Below are 21,662 nucleotides of genomic sequence, written 5' to 3'. Positions count from 1 at the left end.
AAATGTGCAGAGAACAGCTAGAGAGAGACGTCCTCTGTCGGTAACCACATTAAACTGGTCAGGAAGGACTTTCACTTCCTAATTGAATTGATTCTCTGTGTGGGTTGTCGTCTCGTTAACTTCACCATCTCTGTCTGCTGTTCCCTCACACATACAAGAAATCTGTCAACTCCGTCAGGGTCAGAGACAGCAGTTTCCTTTTAACAGTATAGACATGGCTACATGTGTCTGTACAGGTCTATTAATCAGGTTAATGTACGTCACTTTGGTACATTTATTTATTTTCCAAAAAGAGACACAGCAATACAAAGGACAAAGTTTATTCCACAGTGATGTGCTAAAAAAAGACAGAAATAGATAGAGGGTAATAATTGAGCGACTTTAATGACTTTGGATGGTGTGGGGCTTAGCTTGAATGTATCGAGCTCGGTGGATGAGAAATATCCCAGTGGAATAGTTCCAGAAATATTACTATTGTTCCCAAAAATTGCTATCATAGGATCACCATTTGGAAAATGTCTGACAGTGTTTTGACTCCAATAAGTGGACAAATAAGGTGAATGCCAGAATGGTTGTGCTGAAAAAGGAAGGCGAGAATCCACGCGGGAGCATTTTGAGCTTGACTTTAGAGAAACAAAGGCAAACGTAGTGTCAGAGCTTTGTTAAATTTGCACTTTCGTTCTTGACTATTTGCGGATTTCACAAATTCACGACCTTTTTACGAGAGTAAAGGGTCATCTGACTGAGCGGTACTCTAAATAAAACGTTTTACTCGTCATCTCGATGTAGGTTTGGAGAAACGGGGTAATGGAAATGTTAAAGCAGACGTTTCATGGTTTGCGACATTGAAAATGGAGCCTGTAAATACCAAGTTTTGCATTTGTGTCATTTTATTGGCCTAAATTGCCATAAATTCCTCTTTGTTTATTCCCACTTTAAACACATTTTATGATTAAATCCCTCCAAATATTTGTAACCCCGATGATGCACAGCTCTGACTGCACAAGTTCTCAAAAGTTTATTTAAAGCTTCTCCTAAAAACTTGTGATTAACGTTCTGTACTTCTTTCTTTATCGCACAATAATTGACGGATCGATGCGTCATCATTGACGCCTTCATTTGAGATACTATTATTATTTGAGACTCGGAGATAAATGAGAGTTTCTCCTGACAACACCTGCTTACATCAACCACGACGTGTTTAAAGTTAAAAAATAATTTGAACTTTTCATCAACTTGGTGGCAGAGTCGAGTGGTGATGGTGTTGCTACGGGTGACGCTGTCACCGATGTAGGTGGCACCACTCTGTGATTGGAAAATAAAACAGTGGGCACAAAAAAACTTTTTTTCTTTATTAGTGCCTCTGAGCAGCATGAGAGCTTTTTGCTTCTTGTCTCATTCTCCAGCACTCACACAGACTCTCTCTCCTCGTTTTCTGTGGCACACGAACATCAAAAATCAAATCTGCCCTCACACATATTCTGTCTCTCTGAGGTTTCATTCATGATTACCTCTCGTCTGTTGATGGAGGTCTGTTTATTTTCTTGTCTGAGCATCACGTAAATATGAAGATGTTTCCCCCCTCGTCTCACGGGAATCCGCGCTGCAGAAGTCTTAATTTTTCCTCCCTTCCACGTAGAAAGGAAATTTTCCATCCCTCTCCTCCTTCTCCTCTTTCTCCTCCTCGCTGTGCCTCACGCAGTGGCCTGAAGTCGGTGAAATAGGCAGAAAAAACAAGAGAGCTATGGAGAAATGTGCATTATGAGGGCATTTGTCTGGTGTCATCATTATCATCTGCCAGTGATGGTTATGATTCAACAAGTCTTCATTCCTAAATGACAAATTAGGTTAGTGTCTCCCAAATGAGCCTAAGGCCGTCAAAGATGTTGTCCATCATCCTAATAGCACTTCATTCTTTACCAGAGAGTCTTTATTAACACAGCCAGAGGTTTGAACTAATAAACAATGCTGTTGAAGATTAATAGATCATACAATTGTGATCAGAATTTGAGGGTCATGTGGCCTTCAGCGTATTGGTTCATTTGATGAGACATTTCTTTTCATCTGGTAGATCTGTGGTGAAGTTTAGGGGCTGTGTTGCTGTCAAAACATCTGGGACCCCGCCAACACTTATCTTCTCAGAAAGGCTGCAGTCCTTTGTGTGTGTGTGTGTGGTGTGATATTGTTAATTGATTTCTTAATTTAGCTTTATTATCCTCAAGGGGAAATGCATTCACAGTGTGTGGACAAAAAAAGAAGCACATATCTTATGAAGAATATAAATATTGATAAAATAAACTTCATAAGAACTTCAGAGACACTTAATTAAATTGCTAGAAAGTGAGAGGAAGTTGTTATGGAATGCATAATATGTATTTTTGGCATTATAAATATAGATACCAAATTTACTAATGGCAGTCTGGCTTGTAGCTGCGAGCACATCTTGCTCCAGAGTTGGAAACAGATGGACTGACTGACTGACTGACATCAGTGTTGTCGAGCCTCGTCACCAACAGGTCAGGCCGTCAGGGATCAGATTAAACGCTCCCTGTAGGCTACTGGTGGCTTCAGTCTAACAACAGGGATGGTACAGTTGTGACAGAACATGTCCATGTAGGTTAGACAGACTGTTTTCAATCAGAAGGCTTTTTTTTTTAGATTATCTACAGTAATAAATGTAGTTTGGCATCAAAAATCAATCAAATATCTATTTTATGTCGTTCTCCATTAGAAATTTTGCCTTTATACCTGTTGAAGTTTGGTCAGTGAGGCTGAATGTGTTGTTGTTGTGGAGTATTGTATTCGTCAGTGGAGAGTAAGTCCAAGATGTCTTATAGTGAACGGTTGATTGAAGCTTGGCCAAGGAGAACAGAGAACGTATCGATACTCGCCATGACATGCTTTCCTCTGCGGCTCGTCTATATGCCCTCAGCTCATGTTCATACAACAAAGAAATATGTTTACCCATAGTGGTCCGACATTGTTATGTGACTCTGTAAAAGCTAGTTTACCTATCTGTTGTGTCTACCGACTGAGACAGCCCTATCCTCTGACCTCAGTTACCATAGCCATGATCAGAACGGCGCCTGCTTTCTTCAACACAAACATACAGCTGCTCAGGTTCTCAAGAAGACAAAACCAAAGATTTAAGACTGTCCCTACAGTGACCTTAAGACATACAGTATGCTTGCCCCTGTGTGCTGCACGCTAGATAGAAAATTCCCTCACAGAGTGGAGAGCTGATGGACGTGACACCACAGTTTTAACCAGTCAAAGCCGACGGCATCGAACTCTTGACAAGGCAATGTTCATTGAGTCTTCTGTTGGTGAGGTGGGGATGCAAACACCAGCTCCTTCTGTGTGCTCATTCTTGCTGCTAGTGTCTGCTCGATGTGTTATTAGTGATTTTACATGTTAAACAAAGTATCATTGTATGTTTCCGACCTGGTCTTTGAGTGCGTTTGCATGCATGTCCAACTCGAGCCAGCCATTTTCTTTATTTAAGTCTGACAGAGGATCTGATGGCTGATTTTGTCCTCAGTCGGGCGGAAAAAAAACACACCAAACATTGGTTTTAAAATCCCGGGAGAGCATGGCAAACACGAGATATTTAGAACAACATGTCAAAACAAGCGTTTACAGTCAAATTATGGCTCCTTCATCCGGATGCTGACAGGCTCTTTCATAAAACACAGAATGCTTTTTAAGATTTTACTGATAACTTGAAGGAAAAACAAAGACAAACACTGGTTTCAAATCATGGAGGCTCGTTTTCATTCTGTGTTTACAGTGAAATCAGATCAGCTTTTCATGCTAATACTGACCGCTTCTTTTAAAGTTGTCTCTGTCAAAGCCTTAAACGATGACATTAAACATGGCTTTCCTGTGCTGCTGACCTCTCGTGCCTTCGGTTTCCTTGCGGTATGATGCAGTGTGCTACAGATGTGTTATTTGAAGCAGAGTTGATTGATCGTGCTCGATGTGTTTCTTCACCGAGTCGGCTGATCTCCAGTGATGATGTTGACGTCAAGAGAGGCAATCCAAACGTAGCACCACCGCAGTCGTGACAGTTTGTTAAGTCTGATATCTGATCTGATGCTTTACAGTAGTTGAGTTTAGTTTAGTGTAGCTGCGGTCGAATGAACTCACTGGACATTTTGAGGTTTTATTGAAAAATGCCTGACTTTGTCCATGTTAGTCCAGAATTACTGGGTCCAATAACATGGTTGTGAAATAGATGGACGTAACTTTATAGATACTACAACTTCCCTAGTTGACTCAAAGATATCACCATGAAACCTTCCCAGGTGATGACTCCAAGACAATTATGTTGGTATTAAAAGTTGCACGACATTCTTATTCTCCGCCACTTCCATTGAATGATAAATGTAATAAAACTGAACATATCCTGCACATCTGTGACTGCAGAGCACAGAGAAGTGCTTGGCCCCGCTTGAACCTTAACCCAGTTACTGTAGATCTTCATGCCTTCGGCCTTCTGCTCCCAGTCTGTGCAATCTTCTGTGCAATCTCGTTGTGGGCGGTGTAGATAATGGAGTGTCAACGTGAATGTTCTCTCACCACATAAAGATAGGCGAACTTCTTTTGTCAGTGTAGGAGGATCTCATTTGCCCAGACAACCAAACCGACTGGTTAGCCAACAAGAAATAATGAACGTTCACACAGCGCAACGATGTGAAAATAAAAAGATTTAGTTCCAACTTTTCCATTTTGGGGGAAAACATGTCCTCATGTTCAGAACGTTTTGTCATTAACTCTGACCTTTTATATTTATGGACCGCAGTAAGCTATCTCATTACAGTTGTGGGTTTTAATTATCTTTTATTTGTTTAGGTAAATTTCAGTTCAGTTTCTAGGAGACAAGATTATTTTCAGTTCCACATGTATTATTTTGGTCCGTTTGGGATGAATAGCTACAGTTATTATCTAAATTCCCGATGCCAGAAACAATTTTGGAAACGAGCACAACAATTGTTGAACACGTTACCATCACAAAGCACATTCACTCTTTACTAAAGGCTGTGCTGCACTTTCCTCTTACATGTACGCCAGTAGACAATTAATATGCAAAAACATTAAACTATTTACTTGTAGTATGCATTTGAATACATCTCTGCAATGAAAGAACTTTTCTGATTGTATTCAGTTAAATCGAAGAGTACAAGTAATCAACAGTGTGCAGGATTTATTTGTCCTGACGTGCACTTGACTTTAGTGTCCTGTAGCAGACCTACTGCATAAAATTGATTAGAACTTTGTGAAATACATGTAAAAATATATATTATAAAACACATAGTATATACTCTCAGTTTTACAGTGTTCATACAAGTACACATGCTTTCTTACTTTTTGTAGTTTCGGGTTACTGTGATCAGCTTGATTAGAGTAACAATTAATTGCCTTGAAAAACCTCCAACCTGCTGCCATCAGTTACCGGGGCAGTTGACCTCCAGGTGTTAAGTTACATGACGATAAAAGAGAAGCTGCATCTATATACTGTAAAGAAGGAATATGTCAGCGTTAGTGGTCGATTAGGCTCCATGGTGTGCTTTAAAAATTGGAGTCAAGTATCAATAAAAACAGCCAGAGAAGCATATTGGACTTTCACGCCTGGGTTGTTGCAGTTAACTTCCATGCAGGTATGGCTGAGATACAGTATGTGCAGTTACACATAGACACACACACAGTGGTGATTTCTCCTCATTCCAGTCATGTAAGCAATTAGTTGAGGAAGGGTGCTTTGCAGGCATCCAGAAATAATCAAACCTCTGATCTTCTGCAGCACACACACTCATTTCTAAAACACACACACAGAAACACACAAACCTCCCTTTGTCTTTAAAGCTCGGGCTACTCTACATGTATTTTGGGTGCAGCGTCTTCTTAACGAAGAATCCTTATTGCTTAACGATTCAGCTCACAAGTGTGTGTCCACATGCTGTATAGTACGCGCACACACACACACATACTGGAGACATGCATGTGTGTTGTGCTTGCTTGCTTCCCCACAGGCCTGCCTGCCTGCCTGCCTGCTTCACCCTCACGCCTGGGTGCTTGCGTCCAGGCCAAAGCCTCGTTTTAATGTTCTGAGACAAACAGAGCAGGAGGTTCAGTGTTTTCAGCCTCAGTGCTGCTCAGCTCAACGCTGCAGGTCAGCTCAGTACGCCTACAGCCATCTGAGAGTACACTCTCACTAAAAAAGTCCACTATTGATTTCAAAGTAAGGATCCGTTGTTGGATGTTACCTGACCCACAGCAAAGAGAAAGTAAAGGAAGGAGAGGAATGAAGGAATATTGACAATTTAGAAAAGTACTTTTCACTTTTAAAATGACCATTGGGGATATTTGTGTAGCAGCTTAAGGCTTTTATTGGCTAATTAATGGCTGCTTCTAAGCCACAGACACTCCAAACTTGTTTGTTAAAGCATTCAATAGTAATTATGTTTTATAGTATTTCATTTGCTATGGACAACCTTATCTTTATTTCTAATGTAGAACGTTAAATTAGGACCAATAGCGACCTCAGAGAACTCGTTCTTATGTTTAGTTCATGTGGAAGTCATCTATGGAACAAGTCATTGCAAGCAAGTTGAGATAGAAGAACATGTATGTGTGTATTTTCAAAAATGTGAGGTGTCACATGGCATTTACACTATGTATAGATCAATATTTTTTGCAAGGTGCTCTGGTCGATCATTGGAGAATCAGTGTGAGGTCTGCAGTGATGATTAAATGTCCTCGATGGGATAATCGAAGGCAAAAGAAGTCAGTCAGCGAGAACCAATATATTCATGTGTATTCGAGAACAGAACAGAGTGCTACCAGTCCCCATATATAAAAAAAAAAAACACCTTTCCTCTGTGCCAATCATGTTGACTAGCATCCCTGTTATCAGTAAAAGGTTTGTTTCCGATTAAACTGTTTTCTCCCCAAGATAGCCCAGGTCCATCACCCTTGCTGCACTCAGAATTGCTCAGTCAACAATAGAGTCTGATTGAGCCCCACAGTCCCATGGGCTTAGAACCTCTTATCAAGGAAGACAGAAGAAAGAAAAACATAAAATAGCAGGCTGAATCTAAGCATGCATTCTGACACCTCTGCACGCTGATGCAGTGCCCTGGTAAGAACGCAGAGAGGCCTCGCCAGGGTTATGACACACACCCTCCCTCGTTTTCTTGAAATGCCTGAAATTGCAGATGGTATCGCTGTCACGGAAAAGGGGAAGGAAGTTTTTGTTTGCTCCGAGTGACGCTTTGCAAAGGCAGCTCTGCTCTGCCATCTAATCCCACACGGCTCAGCGGGGGGAGCTGGCTGCCATTAGATCCTAACGAGGGACGTCGAAGGGAAGACGGGGAACGCTGTGGTGTTTTTTATCCTGATTAGCAGAGCAGCTGGAGTTTTGTTATGCAACTCAGAGGAGTCGTCGTCTCAGCAGTGTATCAGCAATGTATTCTGGACTGTTCCTAATTCTAACCTGACTTTTGTTTTAGGTGCCCTGCATGGAGAAACATGTCATGTCAATTTGATGATCCAGTGAGAGATGATAAAACTCAAACATGCCTTCACATCTTTGTTCTTTTCATCTTTGTGGTGCTTGTTTTGGCTGAACTAGTGATCTGGTTCACCCTTAATCTGCAGATCTGCACCATAGTGCACGATCACTTGTTTACCGACATTTGATTCAAGTCATCTGGTCCAAGTCTCAAGCAAGTCCCAAGTCTTTTTTCACTTGGGCAAGTTAAGTCCCAAGTCAAGTCACTTCCAACGTCCAAATATGTAACTTGTTCAAAAAGTTTGACAAAACTGGATATTTAGCAAGAAGTTGAGACAACCGTTTTTCTGTTGACAAACCTGGGTCTTTTAACTCAAACCCAAAAGTATTTGTGCCTAAACTTAACCAGACCTTAACCACCCAGTATTTAAACCTTTCAACATATCCATGGTACAGCGATGCTGCACCAGCGTTTTATTCTGGCGATTGTGTTACTCATATCAGGCTACAGAGTTTGTATGATCAGCCCCTCACATAAACTTCTTCAGATTACTTTAATTTTCAAACTGAAAACATAAAACGAACACAGACAAGCCATTCGAGTCATCACAACTCAACTCAAGTCAAATCCTTAACTTTGACTCGAGTCCTAGTCAATTGTTATAGCGCTTCCAAAATAGATGTCTTTCTAGCTGACTTGTAAAGTCGCCATCTCAACTGACAAAAGTGAACGATCATGCGTCCCTGCACTGTGTGAGTCCAAGCTTTGAAAGGCTGCAGTAAGGCTGCAATTCAAAATCATTTGACAAGATATTCTTTAAATAATTATGCAGAAAATTTAATCTTTAAACGAGGTAGGAATAAACTCTTGAATCATCTGCTCTGGGGTTTTTATGCTACTAGTTTGCGCTCGCAAAGTTTTCTTTAACAACCTTTGTTCAAATTTCTTTTTTCCACTTAAGACCAGAACTCATTAATCTCCCACTTCCATTCCTCTGACATTACATGAAATGTTCATGGTGCTCGATCACTGTGGAAACAACAACACCGATCTGTGCGGCCACATTCCTTCAGCAATACTTTATCTCTTTTTCTGTTTGTCTGGAGCAGATTGGGTTGCTTTGACCCAGACTAAGAATCTCTCAGCTCTGCCTAATGCCTTCTGACATGTCTTCAGACCTGCCTCATCAAGCAGGAAGGAAGAAAACTAACCGGCAAGATTCAATCCCATGAAAGGCAAAGTTTTTGAGTCCTTCAGTAGACCTGTTGTCAGCAATGTTCCTTTGGCAATGACCGGCTGCAAACTTTGACGCTTTTTTGACTCCAAAGTTCCAATCAACATTTTACCCTCATGCAGTCATGCCATGTGGATCGTCTTCCTGGGTTTTATTTTTACAACTTTATTTCATTCTGGAAACTATTGCACCATGAACTTTTCTCACAGGTCGAAAGATTGCAAACATTAAAACTTCTTAAACTGCCTTTGTTTTTTTGTTTTCTTCTCCTCTCCTCTTTTTGACCTCTCTCCTTTCCCCTCCCCAACATCCCGTAACAGAAAACATTACTCAATGTCATTGTAATCGAGGTGAAGTTATCTACTTGCCCTCTGTGATTTATTTTACAGTGAAGACTTGTGATGTTTTGTGCTTACCTTGCACATTTTTGGAGCTTTGGGTCGCAAACAAATCTTCTTTCAAGGTCAGAGGAGTGTAGAAATCAAATCTCTGTTTTTTTTGTTTTGTTTTTTTCTGGAAAGTCACGCTGCTCTTGCTCAACACATCTTTTTGTTGCTGAGCTACAAGCAAACTTTGTGGGTGTAAACTTTGAATACTTTTTGCATAATTTCCCTCTCCCTCTCAGCTCAGTGCTGTGCAATATATTTCCTATTTAAATTTCAGCCTATTGTATTCATCTCATATATATCATCCTTCTCCCTATCCTTCCTCTCCTTTCATCAGCATCACAGTGGGCTGTGAGTGCTCGTTTTTCAGTCCGATGCTTTTGCCTGAAGTGGCCTCCGGCTGAAATGGTCTTGCTGCTCTGGTGGGAGGTGGCCTTGACAGAGACAGACCCTACAGCACAGAAGAGAAGAAAGAAAGGAGGGGGGGGCTTCTAGATTGTGTTGATCAATTACTATACTTCAGACAGGACAAATTCTGAGTGGCATCATCAGGACGAGTGGGGAGATAGAGAAGCTGAGTATGTGATTAGTTGAAGTGGAGACCAAGAGATCTAGAGTGGTCATCAAAAGAGAGAGTGAGTTGGAGGGTGTTGGCAGCCCATAGACTATAGAAGTGGAAGATTGGCTCAGTTGTGGAGAAACTGGGTGATAAAAAGATGTAGTCAGTTTTCACCTTGAGCTGCAAATATATAGATTTCCCCTGTCATTCATACAAAGTCAGGACATTGATGATAAGGTATAAGGAGTTTGTAATGATGTTTGTTCAAAATGTCTACCCTACAAAACACTAAACCTGCACATCAGAAAATGTGTTTTTTGGCATAGGTCTTTTTCAATCATTGATTCCAGCAAATGAACTGTTTAATTGTTATAAACCCCATGCAGCCTGGCTTTCAGTAACATCTGAGGTAGCACAAGTGCTGTGTTTTTCTCCAAAGATCTGATACCCTGCTTAACATTTTCCGAATGTGCTTTAAAATGTAAATTAGATCCAATTTCAATAGAGTTGTGAAGCAGATTCATTGGACTGAACGCCAAAGTTGGTGGATTCTATTTTCTATCATTGTGTTACATTACATTATTTTAATATTTACACCACATGGCGAAAACAATGTGGACACTGCTAGTTGAACATGTCACCCCGAAACTCTGACATGGTATGCTACTATAACATACTCTAGTTTCAGACTTTCAACCACATGGTGGAACCATGCTTGAGGTTCAACGCTGATGTTGGGTGAAAACGCCTAACTTGCAGTCGCCAATCATTGGTAAATGCTCAGCTCATCAAAAACTTTAACCTATGATGCTGTAGATACCTTCTAACATCAGTTCAAGTTCAATCGAGTTTTACTTTGAGTTTTATGAGTTTTAACATTTGCAATAAGGTTAGATGAGGCATGAAAACAGTTTCATTGGGTTTAGGACACGATCGTGGTTTGGATAAAATACATGTGACTTAAAATATTGCTTTTTAACTTCACATGGGGCGTAATCATCAGTCCTGTGTTTCCATCCATCCACCCTACTCCATCCATATGTGGACTTTGATACTAAGTTACCTGACTTCAAGAGCACATCAAAACATTTGCTCGATAAGCACCTCTAGAAATGACTCCAAAGAGGTACCTACAGCATCAATGTTTGAAGAGTATGGCCAGTTGCCAAGCTGTCGTATTTAATGAGTTGGGAGTGAGAATGGACTGAGTTGAGCTCAGGTCACTGTGCAGGCCAGACAAGTTCATCCACAATGAAACTGTCATAGTGAAACTGTTTCAACAAAGTTGGAACCACGCTGTTCTCTGAAAGGTTCCTGCTATAGCATTGGAACAAAAGGTCCCAAACAAGCCCAGATCAAACCACATGTGTGGATATGGTGTGTTGGCAGCCTTTTTAATAAATTCTATAAATCTGAAAAAATGTGCTAGATGCGAATAACATTTTATAGCACAACTTTGGAATTTCCATCATGTCACAGTCTTCATATCACCACCACAAGTTATTGCAAGAACAACCTGTTGCTCCAGGACTGAATATAAAGGAGTCTGTTCAAATGAAAACAGGGAATAGTTAAGAAAAGCTTCTTTGTTCATAAAAGGGTAAATAAAAGTCCACATTGGTGTATGCAGTGAATATGTAACCCTAACCCTGTAAACAACAACTGCCAAAATATAATTAGGCTTTATATTTTGTTTATGTCTTGGCTGGTAAAATCATGAAGCCAGCCAGGTGGACATTTATGACCCTAATCTTTACGCTTAATAAGAAACATACAGTACATATGTTGGAGAGAAGGAACGTTACCTTTTACAGCACACACACATATATCTAAGAACTCGTAAAGAGTGCAGAGACATGGACATCAAAGAAGTATAAGTTTGTTCAGGTGCAAAAATAGGTTAAAAAACATTTCCATATTTTAACTTCATAAATGACTCATTTCATTTCTGATTGTTAGGCCCTTAAAACTTTTCCAAAGTCGTTTGGATTCAATAAAAAGAAGTACGATGAAAAGAAAAGGCCAATATATTTAAAAGAGTACAAAGAAATGAAATTAACTTTTAAAATGTCTATTCGTTTTTTTGAAGAGCTGTCTTTCCTTTTACTGCATGTCTAGACACACTCGAGGATGCATGGTGTAAATTTCCTCTCAGAATTTATAAAGTAGAAGTAGAAAATGAACCTTTGCAAAGATTTCCTCTCTTATTTTATTCTCCTTAATATACTCAGCAAATAAAACAAGAGTAGTTCAGCATATGAGCACATTCTTAGGTTAATGCAGAGGAGTAAGAGCAGTGAAGTCAGCCATAGATTGAAATGCATTAACTTAATTATTATAATACTTACTGGTGTCCTTCAGGTGGATGTATGAAATATCTATGATCCAGGGTTGACAATCCATTTCTTCTTAAACTTTATGATGCAGTTCACGTTTGATGTCAAAAATAACTGGATATTAATTTGGACTAAGTCCAGTATGGAAACAAATCCTGCACGGCTTGTTGTCGTTTGTAGTTATAAAAACATTCCCAAAGTACCCAAAGTCTCTAAATGACTCAATAGGAACTGTTTGTCAGTTTCATACTTGTTGACATCGAATAAGTCTGGAAACTCTCAATTAATTTTCGACTTCCAAGAGAAGTTATCAACAGGCGCAAATGTCTCTATATACAACTGGATAAACCTACAAAGAAACAGAGCATTTGCATCACAAGTTTGATGGGGCTCTGAGTGACACATGCAAGTTGGAGCAAGTTGTAAAAAAATGTAGACCTGGTCACAAACTTCCTCAAATCTCAAATGTGTTTCTGGAAACAGAACACGATTCTCAAGCAAGTATCAGCATCGATGCAGCAGAATCAGAGACATTGTCTTTTTTAGTTTCCTAGTCAAAACCTGTTTCCTACATCGGTCCCACGGTTCACCTAGACCGCCTACAGTTCTGTCAGAGATTCAGGTGTTACGTTTGTAGCAGCTTGAATAGCCTCAAGCCTCTAGCCTGCAGCAGAGTCGAGGAGCAGCCACAGATGTCATGTAAGATCTTCAGCCTCAGTTATTATTCCTTCATCAGATTTTATACATCTCCCTCTGGAGCCACAAAAAGATTTATACAACCTTTTTCCCCCCTTATATGCAGAACCCAAGACCTGTAAACAGGCCTTAATTTGTAAAACCGGTGCACTTCCCCTTTCAGTCTATTAAAGTCCTTCAGGGCGCTACCAGCCAGGAGGAAAAGTCCTTTGGATTCATGGGACAGGCACAAGATTTCTTTTTCTCCGATTTACCTGAGGTTTCCCAGATGGTTATGTTTCAAATCAGATTTTGTTTTCAATAAATAGTTTGTATTTATTGTAAGCAAGAAGTCCTAAAGTTACACTATTAGGCTGTATTTGTACTGTGGTGGGAAAAAGAAAGTCCAACATTTCAAACTTAAACAGCTGCTGCATTCAATTTCTTGGAAAATCAAACCAGATGGCAAACAATAATCAAACCTAATAACTGTTATTATCACGTGTGATATACAATGTTAGCACTCTGCCAACTTAGTTCCAGGTTATGAACTCACATATTCTACCGTAATGATCTTCATTCAGAATTTTTTCTTTCCCTTCCTCCGCTCCTCCACACTGACATCAGATGTCAAGCTCTGCTGTACATCACGTTCAAAATCTTGCTAAAGGGCACTTCATCAAGATGAATGTCCGCCACATTGCTGCCCAAAATATGTAGAAATGTTTAGTCTGCTTGTAATCCGGGCCTTCTGTCTCTCTCTATTCCTCTCTCCCCTGGCCTCATTAGACAAATCTCCATCCTGTCTCCAGCTCTGCCAGTTGGCCTGGTGGCTCAGCTGTGTACAAACAAAACCACGAATAAACACAGAATGGATGCAGCCACATGTGTCCTGCTCCAAATTTTCATTTGATCCCAGTATAGAAAGGAAGAAATTCTCAGTCTGCAGTTTCCTGAACATTGTTATACATATGTCTGTATATTAACATCACTCATACATGCATGCATCCCCTCGCATTTAGAAATTATTATTGAAATCCAAACTTTAAACTTACATCTTCTAAAAATCTGTATTCAACCCAGAGATATTTGTCATTTTATTTGTGTAACGATGCGTTGCATGACATTTCCTTCCTTGCCTCTAGTTGCTGACATGAATGAATATTTAATATTACCTCGTCTGCTTCATGCTGTCATCAGACTACATCTGTTTTTAATTGTTTTGATGTGAGAGACCCCCTGGAGCGAGAATACTTGCTATGCCCTGGGTCCACTTTAGTTTTGACTCATGATGGAGTCTAATAATAGCAAAATGGTAGAAAAATAGAAGTTTTATTGAAAATAATGACTATTTATAGTCTGTTAGCAGTCTGTTATTATTAAAACTGAAGCCAACATGTCTTGACACGACTGTCCAACATTTCATGAAATGAGAAAAAGTGTCTGAAAATCCTAAAAATCTCACGTCAAACAACGAGCTGGTGCTTTTTGATGGAGCTGCTGAGAGGCTCCGGATGTGTGGTATCACATCACAGACTGCACCATCATTCACAGCATCATTGAGACTCATTTCAGTGTTGTGAAGCATAAAACATCTTAGCAGTGTAGTTTTCAAACCATGAAGATTGATACAGCAAGTGAGAGCGTAAGTCACTGCTTACATGATGCATTTCATCTCAACAGCTGACATTTATTTACCTTACTCATTGGCGACTGGGAGCATATGTCTTACTGAGCTGTAAGTGAAAGATCAATAAAGAATCATCGATAACTCCCAGAGCTGTCCTCTCAGACATAACTCACTCGCATCTTTGTGTCCACCAAAGAGCACATGCAGCAACACCGTCGCTCTCGCAGAACTGCAGGGAGACCAGCTGAGGGTTTAACCCGCAATGTGGCAGCAATTTTGGGTTCCGCTCTGGCGAGAATCTGCAGCCTGTTTCCTTTTGAAAAGCCCTAAATGTTCGAGGCTGTCGGGAAGGTAAATTTCACGGCCACTTTGGCAGCAGGAAGTGTCTTTGGTCGGGGTGTTTGTGTAAACAGCTCGTAATGGTTTTACCCCGCCGCGAGGCCTCTGCGGTGTGGATACACGTACACACAGATACACAAAATGTACATAGATCGTACACACATGCATACGTGATCACATTCGTTTTTCTCAATTAAATGCAATGAAGCCTATAGACTGTATACAAATGGAGCCATTATGGCTGCTAAATGAGTTTCTGTAATAGGTAACCACCGAATGTGCTTCTCGCTCTTGAAAAGAGCTGTGCTGGCTGCCGTGCAGTAATGTCACATTTAAATTTGTGCGTGCAAGACTGTTTGGATGAACTAATTGCGATACGTATTTGGACGTGTAGCATTAATCTCTGTGTCACGTTCATCCTTTGTGCCGCTAAATGTGTCTTTTTGTCAGATTAGAAACGCTTGCTTGAACAAATTAGTGTAACATACAGCAGAGGGAAAAAAATGACCTTATTATCATTGTGGTTGTTGGGTTCATTTCTTTCAGAGCAGAGTGTTACAGGAGATGTGTGCGCCAACTTAGATTTGGCTGTTTGGATCAATTAGTTTGTGAAAATTGTGTTTTCCTCCATGCCAACCTTGATTGCCCTATTAGGTTAATAACTAGCGATGTTTTCAGCTTTGTGATCATTTGTTCGACGAAGTAGGACAGCTTTGTCAGCCCACAAAGAAAGAAAAAAACTACTTTAGTTTCTAATTATAGATATCCTTGGTTGTTGTTTTTTAAAGTTAGCAACTTTGGAGATACATACATGTTTGTCAGTTCTTCTGAATTCTTCTTTTCAAGCAGTTCAAGCTTCTTATCTAAGTCTAGTATTCAGGGTGTCTTGCTCAACCCCGGATCCTGAACCCCAAATCGCTCCCGATGGCTGTGACGTCAGTGTTTGTGTTGAAGTATCATTGTGAATGTATCATCCTCTACAACCCAGCCTCTACTTGTCCACAGCCGTGGTGGTGTTGTGGGATCAGCTCTTTCATTGGGAAACATCAGATGGAAATAAAGTTTGAAAGTCTCTATGCGGTACACTACACAACACTTTTACACTTAATGGAGGATCTTCTTGCTGTAGAGAGACTTGCAGTAGTTACAGGCATTGCCCTTTTTGTTTCATGGAGCCAGAAATAACCAAATTGGGTGAGAGTGTGAAGCTGTTGGGCTGGGTTCGGTTTTGACTCTATATTCGAGCAGGAAAAATGACCTAGCTGATCAGAAAGCTTCTCGTATTACAGCTAAACAGTAACTAAAATATGTTTTAGAAAAACAAACATTTGATCTTTTCTGCATCCACATGTACTGCCCTCTGCTGGCCATTAGAGCGGATTCAGGGTTAAGACACCTTGCTTCACTTTACAGATTCAGAAGGTGTGTCCACTAATTATACTGCCAGTCACACACCCGAAGTCATGAAACGTCGATCTCCTAGAAACTGTGTTTATATGCAATTGATTTAATGAACACTAGCGAATACACTTTACGGGGAATGTAATGGTGATCCAATGAATTTTTCTCAGCACTGAAATAATTATATTGAACAAACAACATATGTCACAACAAAATATCCACTTGCAGTGACTACGGCAACATTTAATAAAACCAGTTCTGTTGAAATTCACAAAAAGATTGTTTACTCACTTTCAAACATGTCACTCTGTATCTTCAGCTAAATGACTAAACCATATCAACAGACATAAAATGAAAACATCAATGTGAGACAAACTCTTTTGGACTTTCATCAGATCATAAAAAATGTAACTAGATTAAGATTCAAGACAGGATCGGTTTGTGTGTCTTTCTGCTCAGCATTATTTTAGTTTTGAACAGCCGCGGACCAAAAGCCTTTCACATCTTCAGGTTACCTCTGTCTGTTTTGTTTTTTTTACTATCTCTCCTTAAAGTGCCACCGATGTCTCGTAACAGAGTCAACATGCGGTCAGCTTTGACAACTTTTCTCAGTCACCCTCCTCTAACCCAGACTCAGTGATCACTTTTCCAGTAAGCAGGGATCAGACTGTGTTGAGAAATGACTCACTTGCCATCAGGGGAATGTTATGAGGCTTTAACAAATTGCATTATCCCCGTTACAAAAGCCTATCAAGTCTGAACTGTTTGGCAGGGAATAGACTACAGGAGGGCGCCCAGTCTGATACTGATTGTAATGTTGGTAATCATGGTAAATTATTTGATTATACTGTTGCTGTACAGTCTGTTAACAGTGGTAAATATCTGCTCCAGGATGGAAATTGTTTTATTTTTTAAAGATGTAGATGAAGTGCTACTTTTCTGCTGTTAAATATTTGCTGCATCCCTGAAGGCCATTTCAGACTGGAGAAAAAAAATGCATCAACTTAGCACCTCTTTTTTTTGGTTCGAGGGCCTGGTAGTGGATTTACTACTCAGCCAGTCGCAGTAGTGGCAGCAGAGCACAAGGGGATAATGCTCCGAATCTTCAATTTTCTGCCCGTGTGGTTTGACCATATTAAACTTTTGGTGCTTGTCATTATGTGTTACTAGTGAGAGTTGAATCTGCTACAGCTACTGTGGTTGTCACTTCTGAGGTTAATAATAATAAAAAAGTTTAATTTATGTTCAAAGTGCAGATCCACACATTCACAATCTGAAACATTTATTTTTGCTTAATAACTTGAATCATTTCTTTCTCCCCACGCCTCCCTCTGTTCTCTCAGGTATTCTGTCCTTCACAACGGGAACCACACGGAGCAGGAGAAGAAGTCTCTGCACAACGAGTCCCACGAGTCCTGCTTGTGACCAACAAAGACTCCTCAAGTCACATCTCCAACGACCTCGGCCCTCACACTGTCACCACAGAGTCGATGGAAACACACCACAGAGCCACACATCCGGAGCTGAAATCCAACTGCAGATGCTCCAGAAACCAGAGCCCTGATGGGACATTAGGAACCCAGGCGAGGAATGTGACATTATAGGGGTGCATCTGGTTTTTTCGAAGTTCAGCTGAAACTCATCCTGTGGTCTTTGAAGGTGGCAGGGGACCCTCATGGGCTGGAACAAAAACTAGTTCTCTGTCTTTTCTGATGCTGTTTTTGTCACACTGGTTCTCCCGTCTGCAGGCCCGCAGAGACTGAGCTGTCCCAGTCGAACTGAATCGGGAGCCAGAACGCGGCCGTGATCCCATCAGCAGGCCCGCTGGTAGCTTATCTGTGAAGCTCAGCTTGTCTTGTGGAGAACCAGCAGCTTCTGTGGAATGTGTAGGAGAATTTCACAGCATGAGATGTGATTAATGACTGGGAGTCATGGAAGTGAATTATGTTGCCAAAGCTATTTGATATTACCTACAGAGGACCTGTTTCCAATTATTATTAAGATGCTCACTGTTGTTTTTCCAAAATCAGAATGATTGGCGACAGATCTTAGAAGGTTGTTGCAGAATAAGCTGCCAAAAATGAGCTTTTCAAAGTGTTATTCCCGGCAGAGTCGAGAACATTTCTTTTGACATCACGTCGACGTCACGTGTCTCAGACACAAAGCTGGAGAACCTGTGTGTCTCCCAGGTCGAAGCTTTTCCAGCTTTGCTAAATCCTCACTGAGCTGAAAGGAAAACGGTTCCAAAGCTGCGTTAAATCCTTGACCTAAACTGTTGAAGTGCATTATTATAGAGGCTGCTAGTTCACACTCCACGAGGCTTCATCTGAATCATTGTTCTTTCACACAATAAGAAGTTAGAGGACTGCAACGCATACTCATGAATGATTCAACAGGCATTGGAGCAATATGTGCAAGGTTATGGTGTGTGTGTGTGTGTGTGTGTGTAAGAGAGGGAGAGATTATATTTGCAGGGTTTTGCAACCTATGTTTGTCTGTATGCATGTTTCCATGTGTGCCTCTGAGTGTCTAAATATGCCAACATGTGTGATGTAAGTATGTATAAAAACGGCCTTCTCCCGTCATTCCACGCATTAACACACCACTTATTCCCTCCGTCCTTGCTCGCCTCGGAGGCCACGTTAAAGAATGTACCGGAAGTGTTTCCATTCATTTATATTCATGGAAATAGAAAACACTATAGCCAACTTGTTTACCTGTACCCTTGTCCCTTTTTCTGTCCTCAAACCTTTTTGTGTCCTCCAGCACTTGTAGCTTAGATGTTATTCAACAGATCACTTCCCGGTCCCCAAACTGACGCACCAAACAGCAAAGAGAGAGTTAATAACCAGCTGGTGAAAACAATGGAACATTTAGAAGCAGATAATTCGCTCAAGTGATGGTGGAGACCAGACCAGAAATAAGTGGACTTGTATTCATCAGGTGGAGAGAAACAGGATTTTGTTTCTCTTCGTCTGCCCAACGTGCCACTGATTTCTAACCCATTAGCCATAAATGTATATATTTTTTAATATGTCAGGGTTGCGTGTCTGTGGAGCTATTCTGCTGCCAAGTGGTCGAAAGATGAAGCTAAAGAAAAAATCAATTCATCAAAAGCATTATTTCAAGTTTGACTTGAAGCTGTGGTTGGAAATGTTAAGATGTGAGATAGACCCCAGATTTCTGTTTTCCTCATTTTTAGTTTGTGATTTGATGTTTCTGATTGTCCTCTGAAGATCGACTCAACCCAACTATGTTTTTTTTTTCAATTCTACGAATACTGAAATTTCACATAAACGTGAAGCCCAAAGTGCTTCAAGATTCAAGCAGTAAAGACAGAAATAGATGACAGCGAAGAATTTTCCAAGAAGTTCTGCCATGAAGAAACCAATAAAATAAATAAACTCAAGAGGGATAAAAGAACCAGTTTATGAAAACCAATGACCAGTTATATCAGTGATAGACTTTGTGTTAATAATTAAATGTTGCTACCCATGTTTTTATTTATGATACGCACAATTTAGCAACATCTTTTGCTCCAAATTGATTGCATGTCAGTTTAGAGATAAACCTCAGGACCAATTAGCGTAAAGCTGTTTGTATTTCGTTAATCAAAAGTTAAAGAAAATCCAATGCCGACTATGAAATTCAAACAAACAAACAGTGAACGTCTCCCAGAGGCGAAAGCAGACACAGAAACAGAAGCAAACGTTCTAAAAATGTTTGCATAGAAGAAAAAAAACGGCACTCTCAAATCAGTTAATCAGATGAAAAACACTGCTGAGCGCTAATTCACTGGCACAAAGAAAAGCCAAAAAGCTCTTGACTAGAATCACTGGGCAGACGAGTAATTACAAATCCCCGCGGAGACAAGCCCATTGACCCAGTTTAACGATTCAGAGGACAGATCCAATCCAGACTGAACCTCCAGAAATGACACCATCCCTCATGTTACTCCAGATACATAAATATGAGCCTATGACACGTCAGGCTGATTCAGGCAGACTTCATCTGCTAGATACTATAGTTCAGTGCCACGGTAGAGCTCACTTAAATTGATACCCTTTCCAAAAAAATATTAAGGGACCATGTATAATATTTAGCATAAATGGTGCCAGTTGATGTATTGTACCATTTAAATTGAACTCTCCCCATTAAATTTTTAATGTCCTGTTTATCATGCTGAAGTGTGATATCCATGAATATGATAAATCCATGAATCCATAAGTTTTAAATAAACATTTGGGATGGAGGATCTCTTTTAAGCTCATGGCGGTTCAGTGGTTTACCCAAAGACACTTCAGCTTGGTGAATGGCGCCACAGTTCGAGCTTTCTATAGTGGACAGAGTTCTGGTAACATCTCACCAAGTTTGGTGCTACTGTATTAGAAGGAGGAAGTCAAAGCTAATTTATTAAGTAAAACATTGTTCATTTGATTTTGGTGCTTATGATCCTAGTTCCCCAGATCCCCAGTTCACGGTGTTATACTCAACTTTGCAAGCATAAAAAACAATGTCGAAATCATTCTCCCTCTACCCATAATCCATTTTCAGTTTCAAGTCATTTCTCCAAGCTGATTCGGATTCTTCCAATCTTGGAAGATTGGGGTTTTATAGTAGTTTCAGTTTCTGAATACTTAAAAGGCCATGCAGACATCAGCAAAGACAACCAGAAGCATCTGTATCTCAACACACAGCAGGCGAAGAAGTAATTCATGAAGATGTTCTTATACACTTTGTTATATGTATGCTGATTTTCTCGTTGGTTGTTTCAGTATTGTTGAATTTTCTGCAGTACAAATGAGACATCAAACCATAGACAAAATAGGAAATGTTTCCTATTCGCTGATGAACAAGTACTTACATTTCATTGTTTGAATTGTTTTTTTTTTGTTTTTGTTTCCAAAAAATGGACTGAAACTGTGACCTCTTCCGTAATTGAAGCACAAGCACTTTTTTGTGATTTAAGGAAGGATCAATTGAGCGTTGTCATCACAGTTAAGTTTTAGGGATGTTCAGTAATTCCTTGAGTTGATAATCCCTCCCAAAAACAACCTGTGGATGTTTCTTTTTTTGTTGTTGTTTGTTTGTTTGTTTTTCTTTTGAATTGCATTTGAATATTATTTATTTTCCGATATATGTTCAATGTTCAGAAGATAATTAAGATCTAGATGACCTATTTTAATATTAAACTGATTGTGCAAATTATGCGTTAGGACCAGTTGCCTGTTGATTTGTTCCCCCCATTTGCAAATCCTAATTTGTCAATGTTCATTCTTTAAAAAAAAAAATAAATACAGTTAGAGAGAAAGTTTTGCAGTATGTGATGAAAACTTAAGACTGGAGATTGTAAAACAAAACCTGTAATGCCATTTCTTTTAGAAAATAAAAATATTGATTTTTGATATTAAATTAAAGAAGCTTGAAATTGTGTATATTTTGTATTAGTTAAGTGAATAAAAGAAATAGTTATTTTAATGGATATTTTGATATTTTGTAAGTAAATTGGCCTTAACTTGCTGATGATTATGGATTTCCAACACTACGGAAATGAATTTAAAATCAGTGAAAGTTAGTGAAGATTTGAA

At 39.9% G+C, this 21,662-nt stretch overlaps 1 protein-coding gene across 4 annotated transcripts in view; it reads left to right on the top strand.

Annotated features, from left to right (window-relative positions):
* Positions 1-21,440, top strand: part of htr4 (5-hydroxytryptamine receptor 4) — a 153,097-nt gene extending 131,657 nt beyond the window's left edge. For 2 of the 4 annotated variants that reach the window (XM_019255201.2, XM_027277708.1), the window contains exon 7: positions 17,418-21,440. In XM_019255201.2, coding sequence (XP_019110746.1) covers positions 17,418-17,499 — 82 coding nt within the window. In that variant the 3' untranslated portion in view covers positions 17,500-21,440. The remainder of the gene's footprint in view (positions 1-17,417) is intronic. The other 2 variants (XM_019255203.2, XM_019255202.2) reach the window with 2 other exon arrangements.
* The last annotated feature ends 222 nt before the right edge of the window (positions 21,441-21,662 follow it).

Source organism: Larimichthys crocea, chromosome I, assembly GCF_000972845.2.
Source record: "Larimichthys crocea isolate SSNF chromosome I, L_crocea_2.0, whole genome shotgun sequence".
NCBI classification, from domain to species: domain Eukaryota; kingdom Metazoa; phylum Chordata; class Actinopteri; family Sciaenidae; genus Larimichthys; species Larimichthys crocea.
The sequence above is the reverse complement of the archived record's forward strand: the minus strand, read 5'-3'. Positions and strand labels throughout refer to the sequence as shown.